Here is a 12,168-nt window from a genome sequence, read left to right on the forward strand (position 1 = left end):
CAGAGTAATGTGGGTATTTGAATATTTTTTTCTCTAACTATAATAACAATGATGGCCTAAAGATTTTGAAATCTTTAACTCAATAGCATTTATTTTGTTATTGGTCTTAGTCTTAAAGCCAGAACTGTACTGCCATCTGCTGGGTTTTAAAAATATAAAAATTTGAAATTATGAAATTTGTTATGCTCCAAAAGCAACTAGGAAAATAAAAAAATATTTTTATGTCAATTAATCTACTGAGGTAAAACTTGATTAAAAACTTTCATAGACAGGGTTATATACACACACACACACACACAACTAACTTAGTTTTTTGTAACTGACTCTAATTAAAATGGACATAAACCATTGGGAAATTTATGGAACACCTAATATCTAAAATAGGACCAAATATCAGAGTCATTCAAAAATGGCATAATATCCCATTTAAGAGAATAAAAGAATAATAAAATGTTATTTAATAATGCCCAAAGTAGAATTCATTAGAATTGTCATATATAAAAGCTATTTATCCAAAGAGTCATTATCATTGAGTCCCAATCTGGAAAAGGCATACTAGTTGATAGTACTGAATAAATGTTTGATAAATCAATTTTATTTATTTATAGTAATATAAATAAATAGATGGGGAAAAAGAACTTTACTTGAAATTTTATATTATTTTAACAGTTGTTAATAGGATCCTGTGTATTCAGAACTTAGATTAGATTTGGGGATATAGCTAGGAAGATACATAATTTTGGCTGTCCTTATTCTTCTCATGACAGTGTCACTTCCAGAAGTTTCACATCTCAGCCCACTCTCTATTGAACAATAGATCAAACCTGGGCAAAAGATAGCTCTTGGGACCCTTTGATCTCACTATGGACCATTCATTTGCTCCCCAACTCTTTATTGTCTACTACTTGTGTCATGGAACTTTAAGGGACAAAGAAGAGAGGATGAGTAAGGAAGAGCCTCTGTTCTCACAGAGCCTGGAATTTAGTGGGAGACTGGTTCATTAATTTTTTAAAAAGATGTTTAAAAAAAGTGTGGTAGAAGCAGCAAGAGTTAATTTTCTTCTGACGGAGGGATTAAAGATCTCATCCCAGAAAAGGCTGTGTTTAAACTAGATTTTGAAGGATGGTTAGAAGGGAACCAGGAGGATAGGTGTATGTGATGATGTGACAGAATCAGATCCCTGTGTGGAAACCAGATGAATCTGTTATCTAGAAAAAAAGAATGGAACCCATAACAGGTAGGGGATTTGGTGCCAGGTTTTAGGGGCCCTTTTAATCTTCGTTAAATGTTAGAAATGCTTTTCTACAGGAAATGACATAGAAAGTTTTCTTATACTTGTGTGATGTGACCAGCCCATGTTTCATAAAGGCGATTCTGGGGTCACGAGGAGAATCAACTGGAAAGATGAGAGCAGTGGAGAAGCTGTTTCAATTCCCCAGGTGGACCTTCATAATGGCTGAATTCTCTTATGGGCCGGAGAGATGGGGCTTGGAATGAATCGCAATTTAACAGAGTGATGAGCTTCAGTGATCAAATGAGTTCCTGACCGAGACCAGAGGAGGTGGAAAAGGAGCAAGTGTAAGTGATGGGCAGTTAAATTACTAATGGTGTTTAGTCACAATAGTGACTAGAATAGAAACATATGATAGGACTAGAAAATGAGTCTATTTTAAAGCATTTTCACTGGAAGGTAGAAATATTGGATACTCTTGTTTGGGTTTTGTCCATTATTTCTCTCCAGATTATTTCATAAGTACTCGTCAGCTGATTTGATCCATGAACAGACAGAAGTTTCTCATTTAGAAATTAAAGTGGAAAACACAAGTATAATTGTTATATAAGGATAATGAGTTTCAGGATTTTGTCAAATCATAATTTTACCCAGTCTTCTTTCTATTTTCCCTTATTTATACAGTCATAATTTCAGTTTCTGACGACATGATTGACTAAGATATTAGTTGTTACAGAAATGTATCACAGGCCAGTCTTTTTGTAAATGACTTCTATTCTTAAAATGAGAGTTCATTGACTTACAACTTGGTTTGCATCTCATTCCTTAATCATTCCTTAACTTCTGCCCTATTATTTCTTCTTCTCTAAGAAGTACTAAGCTGTACTTCTTAACAGAAAATGTTTGGAAGGAGTTAATGAATTCTACTTAAATAAATGTACTCAAAGAAAACAATAAGTGGTTCATTAGAAGCTGATCACATTACCTGAATATTAGTTACTGTTTATTTGAGTGGAAAGAAGATTTGCACATATTTTCATATTTGTAGAGTATTTTTCTTCAGGATACTGTTTTTTTTACATAGTATGAAAACACATTAGTAAATTTGCATTGTTTTGAAATTATCCACATAGATCATTTTAATTATCTAATTATATTTGTATAGAGGATTCAGTATATACATAAATGAAATGTGGTTACTTCAGAGTGATCTAAAGTCAAAACAATTTTTAGTGATGTGGGACCAGAGAACTCCTATATGTACATTGTGCAAGCTGGTGCTAGGCAGCATGGAGAATAAGAGTAAAATTCTTGCCTTTATTCTAAATCATGTGCAAGAAATGTTATAATAAGACAAAAATTAAAAATTGTAATTTGGAAATTTTGAATTTCTACTTTCCTTTCATTTATATAATAATGCTAGGTGTCCAGAACTTACTTAAGACCAATTAGCCCAAGATTTCTATAGCTCACATACTACTGTCAGGTGTGGTGATGCACGCCTGTAATTCCGGCAGCTTGGGAGGCTGAGGCAGGATCACTAGTTCAAAGCCAACCTCTGGAACTTAGCAAGGACTTAAGCAACTTAGCTAGACCTCATCTTTAAATAAAAATTTTTTTAAAAAGGGATCAGAGGATGTATCTCAGTGGGTAAGCACCCCTGGGTTCAACCTCTGTTACCAAAAAAAAAAAAAAAAAAGGAAAATAAATACATAAATAAATAGTATCTGAATCTATGAATGTCTGAATTGGTAATTAATTTCATTTCACTCTGTCATCACTTTACAGAAGTTCTCATCTGCTTTGATAGAACAAATCTAGTCTTTTAAGCAAGACTGTGGCATTTCAATTCAAATGAAATTATTATGGATGAATCTTTTGAAGTACTGATATTATTGAATATGAACATCTTAAATTAGTGCTAAATAAATATTATGTTGTCAAATGCAGAAGAAAAATATTTCAAGTGTATAAATTTATATGTGAGTGTGAGTGTGTGTATATACATATGTATATATATATATATATATACATATACATATATATGTGTGTATATAAAATATAAAAGGAATAAAGCCTCTGTGCTTCAGTCTTGGAACAATTAAATTGAAGGGCATGATTCTATCTTAGCTTCTTTTGGTTCAATTTCAAGTTCTTCACAAAATCAGCCAACTTGTCTTTTTCTTCAGTCCCCAAACTCTTCCACATATTGAAGTTATACCAAGATTACATTTTGTTTGAGATTGAGAAAGCCCATGATAGTGACATTTTTGTTTTTCTGCAATCAATGCCTGCACAGTCAGCAACAAAGGACTAGAAAAAGCTGCAGTCTAGAAACCCTTCAAGCATATGAGTAATTGCCCAACAGCCCCACTAGGCACTCTGTAGCAGCCAAAAAATCAATCTGTATAATGCCACGTTAGCTCCTAGTTCTCTCTGCTAGTGTTCCAAATGGGTTAGTAAAACTTTACAGTAATTGGCAGCAAAGGCTGTAGAACAATACAACCTAACCCTCATGGACTTTGTACCTGTTATCATACAAAAATTCTCTTGCAGAATTTATAATAGTACTGATGCCAGCTATATGATGCATGCATTTGTTGATTTTTCTCAAACTCTATCCTCCAGGCATATAAAAATGAGAATAAACTTAACATCCCTGAAAGGCATATCCATAATAAATTACTGCTTGGAAACCACAGTTCTCAAGTTTAATTGCCTCATTCTCTACTATAAATCTATACCATCTTGCCTTGTGAGAGGAATAAATGAGAAGTATGTTTCAGAACACATGCAATACATGGATTTAGTGAAAAAGGGAATGGGATATTTTGCCATCTATTTGTCTTATAATAATTCTTTGAGCCAGTGAGCCACCTTCTCCTCTAACCTATAGCGCTCACCTATAATCCCAGCTACTTGGGAGGCTAAGGCAGGAGGATCAAGAATTCAAAGCCACTCTCAGCAAAAGTGAGGCCCTAAGCAACTCAGTGAACACTGTCTCTTAATAAAATACAAAATAGGCCTGGGGATGTGGCTCAGTGGTCAAGTGCCACTGAGCTCAATCCCTGGTATAATAATAATAATAATAATAATAATAATAATAACAATAATAATAATAATATTTTGAAAACAAATTAAAGTCAAACAACACAACATTCAATAACAGGAAATGTTTTGAAATTAAATATTTTTGGTTAAAAGTGACTCTATTAAAATGAGTACTGCCAAATATAATCATGTTATTTTATTTAAACTGAGTTTTAAAAATCTTCTTTTAATAAAAGTCTACAATTTTAACTATTATTATTTTTCTCTTTTGGGTCCAAGTCAGTAGGGGAAGGGGGAAGTGATCCAATACTGATTGTGACCCTCTGATGTATGAGTCACTGAGTTGACAACGATGTAGTAGAATCTATATGACCTCTTTTTAATTCTCAATCACCCTTGAAGGCATAATTTTTTTTTTACTCTTTATTTTTCAGATAATAAAAATAAAGATCAAAGAAGCTAGTTAACTTGCTAAACAGGTCTGGAGTAATTGGCAATATTAGGTAATGGTTGGATTCACTCATGTCTTTTCAACAACTGAGAATTTTATATTGTATTGGACTTTTATTTGAAATCTCAATTAAATTGTGAAAGACATGCTAAGCATATCTGACCCCATTCTTGTAGTTTAAACAATGGAGAGGTGATGGATCTCCCTTATTCTCTATCCCCTCATTCACCATCTCCTCCAATCACAGGAAACTGAATATGTGATTTAACCAGTTTTCTATATTTATTGGCAGATTTGTCTTTAGAGTAGTAAGGGAGAAAAAATTTGTTTGAAGTTCAAGGACTTCTTGCTTTATTTGGGGCTGATTCTTTTTCCCCTAAGTCATTCCACATAGTTCTCTTAGGACATTTTATCCAGCTAAGAGGAGCTCAGTAACTGGGTGACATGAATCATTCAATAAATCCACAAACATAAAAATTAAAAAAATGGGCATTAATTTGGATATTTGGATTTTAAAAGTTTTAGCAAGAAGTTTCTTAAAACATATGTAAATTACCTTTTTAGTTTATTTTTAACTTCAAAGAATTAGTCATTAGCAATCCTAAAAGCATTTTTTCTTCAGATATGTTAAAGGCTGGTTTGGGATGCTGTAAATATTTTTTTCAACTTAGAGAGGGAGTGTGGGCTTAATGATGACAGTTTTTAAGTATGTCGAGCTGCTGTGTGGCTGTACCAGAACACAACAGCAGGCTTGCTTATGGTGCCATATAGATTTCTCTATGGGCTTTAGAGTTCTGATGGCTTGTATTCTAAATTATTTTGATTCATGTTTCATGTGTATATTACCTTGCATTTCAAATATCACACCAAACCATTTTAAGCAAGAATTATTGACTCTTACAAAGAATGGATATTTATGGTTTTACAAATGTTCTTTTCTTTTAATATATAACATATAATATAGACTTTAGTTCCATGAAGTCTTAGTGCTGTAATTCCCCTTTATCCATACTTTCATTTTCTGTGCTTTCAGTTACTTTAGGTCAACTATATTCTGAACATATTTAATGGAAAATTCAATAAATTAACAATTCACAAGTTTTAAACTCAATTTCATTCTAAGTAGCATGATGGAGACTTGCACTATGCTGCTCTAATCCCATAGTGGGTGTGAGTCAAGCCCTTTTTTTCAGTGTATCCACATGTTATACACTATCCACTCTTGAGTTACTTAGGAACTGTCCTAATGATTAGATTGCTGTATATTGCAGTGCTTAAGTGCAAATAACTCTAATTTTTAAAAATAGCCCCAAACTACAATAGTAATGATGCCAGATGACAATTTAGACATAACCAAAATGATATCTTACAGAGATTTTCTAAAACAGAAAGGTAAAATGAGAAAAAAATATATAAAATAGAAAGGAGCTGGGGATATAGTTCAGTTGTTAGAGTGCTTGCCTCAAATGCACAAGGCCCTGGGTTTAATCTCTAGCATAAAAAAATAAATAAATAAATACAGAAGTAAATAAATAAAGAAATAAAATAGAAAGGCAGATGTTTATCACAGATATGTATATTTAATAATTTATATATATAAATGCTTCTCCACTTACAATAGATTCACATCCTAATAAACTTGTCATTAATTGAAACTATAATAGGTAAAAATATCTTTAATACATTGAATGTACCAATATCATAGCTTAGCTTAGACTACCTTGAACAGGCTCAGAACTCTTATATTAGCCTACAGTTGGGAAAAAATTTCTCACACAAAGTCTCTTTGATAATAAAGTGTTGAATGTCATGTAATTTATTAAATATTATGTTGAAAGTAAAACCAGAACAGTTGTATAGTACAACACCATCATAAAATTAAAAAATCATAAGCTGAATTATTGCAATCTGGAGACCATCTATATAGAGCTTAGTGATATCAGCAGTTTCAAGCATCTGCTGGGCATCTTGAAATGTCCCCTCTATGGATATGGAGTACCACCATATTATGGGAGTTGATGGAAGATCTACACAACTTTTACTTTATTTAGTTTAATTAAAAGGATTAGGGCTGCACATAGGCTATTTAGCATGAAGACTAAATCAAAACTAGGGAAAGCATTTTAGTTGCTTGGCACAAAGATGGGAGCACAAATTACTAGAAATCCAGATAAATTGGCTAATCAAATATTTATAGTAGGAATTGGCATAAAGTAGACACTGATTCAAAAAAAATATTATTGAGTGAATGACTTCAAGGCTAGCTTGGTCATGGTTTGGCAACCAGTACTTTGGTAATAGGAAGAAGCATGTAGAACTTGTATGTAGAGAGAGAAATCAAAAGAAAAAAATCCTTAATATCTGATGAAACCATCATGCTTTCTGGAATATATTTTCACACTATTGATCCTTAGCAATAGATAATAAACTTTGTTCTGATAGAGTGAGGTAAGATAACCCAAGCATTAGCTCCCCAAAATATTGTCACTTTAAACCTGAATCTAAAAGTACAATCTCCTATGTTTCCATTTTCTTATCTTTACAATAAGGGTAATGTTAAACTGCTTTGGCATCACAGAGTTTTCAGATCTAAACTGGAACATGAGTAAAACCTTTTAAAAACATATAGAAATTATTATTTAGACTGACCTGTAGTTGCCAGAGGACTTCTGGTTGTTAGGATGTCTGTAAAGATAAATTATATCATTGTGAATTATTATTATCTATTAATTTAAGAATATGTCATTTGTATCTGGATCAAAGAATAGATCTTCCATGTGTTCTTTTTTATATTTTATATTTTATTTTAAGTGATAAATAATTGTTATATATATTTATGAGGTACAATGTGATGTTTTGATATGTATATATATATTTTACAATGTATAATGATTAAACTAGGCTAATTAACAAATCCATCATGTTGTGTACTGCTTCTCATTGATGTTTAGAGTTATAGAGTGAAGGTATTTAGATTTGCACCTCATGTTTATTTTCAAAGTACATAAGAGAATGATGTTAAATAATCATTAAGTAAATATGAAGATTTACTTACTTTATAATGGCTGTAGACTTAAAGATTCTAGGTTAAATAGAAGCATTTTATATAGAAGAATGAGATATGCTTAGATTGTGGGCTCTGGAATTAGGAAGAATTGATTTTGATTATTAACAATTAATCACCTGTGACTCTCAGAATGTAACTTTACTCATTTCTTTTTAAGTAGAAAAATGTTACTTCCTTAAAGAATTATTTTGAAAATTGTGATATAATATTTATCAAATATAAAACCTGATGCAGGTAAATACATTAAAAATAGGTCTTTCAAATATTATCAAGGTGACTATGATTATAGAGAATACTGAAAGTTTTACCTTTATAATTTGCACAACCATTTATATTTTAAAATAATTTATACACTAACCCATTTAGAATTACTTCTAAGATATGCAAACAATTTAATTATTCACAATATTCTGGATACAGATTTTCAGAGGGATAAATAGTTGTGCTCAATTATTCTGGTAGTTTGTAGAACCAGGATTAGTGCCAAATTTTCTGGTTTCAATTCCAATAATTTTTATACAACAGAAAAGTTTTTATAGTTTAAGATAACTAAGGTTAATTCTAAAATTTGTTAAGTTTTCCAAAGTAAACTTTGTTGGTAGTGGTGTGATCTTGATAAGACAAAGTGAATTTCTGAATTGTATAAGCAATTGAAGTTAAGATGGAGTAAAGAAGATGCTGAAGTAGGGCAGTTAGCATCAAACTTTGGATTCTCCTTTCCAAAGAGTAAAATGAATTTTGAAAGTCATCATTTGAATGCTGTTAAAATTTTCTTTCATAGTCAGTGATTTTATAAACAGTATGGCTTCATCATCTAGTCTACATGTCTGAGTCATATTTTGAAACAACACACACAAATACACAAACACATGCAGAGAAAGTTCTAAATATGACAAGAACATTGAAATTGAGAAGGTATACCACTGACATAGTAACTAGTACTATGAACTCTGTGACATTCTGAATGTATTGTTCCTAACCAGATGTATGCTACTTGCATTTTCATACAAAGACTAAATATATCAGCAAGTGTTACAGGAATAAAATACCATGGATGTTGATGACCACAAATATATGTTCTTAAAAATGTCTTAAGTACTGACCTGAAATAGTTGCAGGAACAACAGTAGTTGTGGAGGAATTCTCCAAAGATGCTAGAAGAAAGTAAAGTTGATATGACAATTGTGCTTCCAATGTAAATGTATTACAAATCACCGAATATAGTTTGAATGTTTGTTCAAAGGGCATCTGATGTTTTAGAGCTCCTGTTTGTCCTCTCTCATGTTAAATGTTCCTATTCATGATATGGTTGTGTTACATTTGATGAATTTCCAGTATTTGCACATTCTGTCTATACAATTTATTTATGCAAACAGTTTGCTTTATGTGCTACATTTTAAGAAAAGTATCCATTCATTGGTTCTGTAGTCATATTGAATAATTAATATTTATATCACATAATAATGTAACATTAGTCTCTTGTGGTTTTACACTGAGACATGTAGAAGACCTCAATCACAAAGTAATTGTGCCTATAACAATATCTACTATGAACCAAGTGCAGTATGAGTATAAAATGTTCTTCACAGAAAAGAGTTGTATGTTGGTCCTCGGGAGCACCATGCCAGTGTGCTTACCATGACTAAGAGTTGTACCTATGCCTATGGATTATGCTTTACTTTTCTATGTAGCTAGTGTACATAAACGACAAATGAGTCTGATTATACATCTAGTCTTCTAAAGAGGTTGCCAGTGCATGACAAAAGTAGAATTAGTAAACAAATTTTGTATGTTTTATGTTAAAATTCCTAGGAAAGATTCTTTTCTGAAAATTTAAGCATTATAGCCCATTGGGTTGGTGAAGGGCCAGAATGCTGATATTTTGAAAATGTTTTAAAATTAGGACTATTGTTATATGTGTGCAGTTTATTCAAGACTGTCATGTATATAGTGAACAAATTGAGTCCTTACTTGGAATATCTAGTCTGTCTAGATGTTTAGAAGTGTCCAATGTATATTACATGTAGAGGTAGTGAAATATCACTTTTTAAATATCTTTTTTTTTGCTAAAATTCACATGAAATATTGTCTTTTGAGAATCAAACTGTTAAACCACCTCTGTGAGCAATATAGCACTGCTTGTACTTGTCCGGTGATGTAGAGTAGGTGGGAAGGAAACAATTGTAAAAAGTAATTCATACTTGTATATTTTCAGACATCAGCCTTCTTTATATTTGGTGCATTTTGCTTTGTTTTGTATATGGTGTGTGTAATGGAAAAAATGAATAACAATTTTGCAATATCTAGTCTCCAGATGTTAAAGAGGTTACCAGTGTATGACCAAGTAGTTAGTAAAATTAGCACATTTTGCATATTTTGTGTTGGAATTCATAGGAAAGCTTGTCCTCTGTAAATAACTTTTGGATATGAATTTGTTCAACATCTCTAAGCACTAAATATGCCTGTACTTTTCCACTGGACTGAAAGTAGAGAGAAGGAAGTGAGGAGGGAAAAGTTCAAGGACAAAATGGTCATGTTAGAAGATACCTCAGATTATAACCATTGCTATGTGTGCTATTTTATCTACCAGTGCTGTAAGCATAGTGGACAGAATCTTATGTGTAATATCTAGTCCTTCTCTACATTTAGAAGTGCTTGATGTATTTTAAAGTAGAAGTAGTAGAATTAAAAATTTTTAAATAGCTTTTAAAAACTGATGAAATACTGACTTTGGAATTGTTAACCACCCATGAACAGAATACCATCTATACTTGTTCATGAGTTGAAGGAGGTGGGAAGGAAGAAGTTTCAAAGGTGTTTTGTTAGAATTTGCTAGAAAATTTCAGCTTACCCATTGCCCTGTAACATGCATTTCATTTAACTTTGTTACACTGTATATATTGTATATACACTGGACAAAGGAGTACTAATTTTATAATATCTAGTCTCTAGATATCAAAGAGATTTCCAATGTATGACAAAAGAAGAAAAATATCATTTTCTTCAATTGTTAATATACTTAAAAGTTTTAAAAGTACAGTGAATCAATTTACAAGCTACAAAGAAAACTGAAGCATATGTCATCAGCCATAGGTCTAGTAAATTTGATTTTATTCTTAACTGTATTGATGATACATAGACTAAGCATAATGTTCTTATCTGCTAAATTGCTCATTTCACTATTTATTTATTTTCATCTTGTATTGTTCATATGAGATCTAAGACAGCTTTTAAATGACAAGTGGCAGATTATTGATGAAAAGATAACAGGATTTATAAAAATTTTTTATAAAGATAATATTTTAAATTTTTCATTTTGACAGTATTCACTAAATTTAAAGATGTGCATGGAATTCTTAATCAATTTACAAAAAAATCAACTTGAAAATCATATGATATTAAAAATCATATGATATTAAAAATATTAAAAATAAACACCTAAAATTAAGTTTGTCTTGTTTATAAGTTTCTTTTAATGCAGTTCAATAAATCAAATAAATTTTAACTTCAACTTGTTGTGGATATTTATGAATTGATGTTGATATAAGGTTTATGGCATTTGTAAAACAGATTCGAAATTAATTCAAGACAAAAGGCATGGTTTTATATATATATATATATAATAAATAATATTTATATAAAATATTTATGATAAATTATATATATATATATATATATATATATATATATATATATATATATATCTCCACACTGGGGAGTGAACTCAGGACCTCACACATGTTAGGCAAGCAGTTTATCACTGAGCCATATCCTTGGCTCAATATTTTCTAAAATCATAAACTTCCCTCCTTAAAACTGTCCAACTGTGAAAAGTCATGAAAATAAATGTCAGCATAACTCTCAAATTATTTGCCAAAACAGGCCTCAAGAAACCAAGACACATTTAAATAAAGATAGCAAAAATCAACCAAACAAAAAAAATCTCAAAAAACAAAACAGAACAAAAAAGAAATAACTAAAAGAAAATAACAAAGAAAACTTTTTAGGAGAAAAACACTACTGAAAACCCACCAAAGAACATTTTTCAAAGATAAAACCATTATAGATAAACTCTAGTAATGAGGGTTAAGAGTACACACATTAGGAACAGATCACCTAGATTAGAATCCTTTATTTTACTATAAATAGCATGTGCTTTTAGGCAATTTTCTGATATTATCTGTGCTTTGGTCTTCTATTCTGTAAAATGGGGTTAGTACAGACATCATATAGCAGGATCAATGTGGGGAGTAAATGTGTTGTTAGGTAAACCATCTGTTCTAGTTAATAATGGCTGATAGTAACTTTTAGCTAATCTGAATCAGACAAAGGTCTAAAGTAGGTCATCTATGCCCCATTAACTGTGCT

General features: G+C 31.2%; 1 protein-coding gene across 1 annotated transcript in view; it reads right to left on the reverse strand.

Moving 5' to 3' along the window:
• Positions 1-12,168, reverse strand: part of Tmprss15 (transmembrane serine protease 15) — a 120,536-nt gene that overhangs the window by 93,504 nt on the left and 14,864 nt on the right. Inside the window, exon 5 of the mRNA XM_005324323.4 lies at positions 7,383-7,418. Within this exon, the coding sequence (XP_005324380.2) occupies positions 7,383-7,418 (36 nt within the window). The remainder of the gene's footprint in view (positions 1-7,382; positions 7,419-12,168) is intronic.

Source organism: Ictidomys tridecemlineatus, chromosome 3, assembly GCF_052094955.1.
Source record: "Ictidomys tridecemlineatus isolate mIctTri1 chromosome 3, mIctTri1.hap1, whole genome shotgun sequence".
NCBI lineage: Eukaryota > Metazoa > Chordata > Mammalia > Rodentia > Sciuridae > Ictidomys > Ictidomys tridecemlineatus.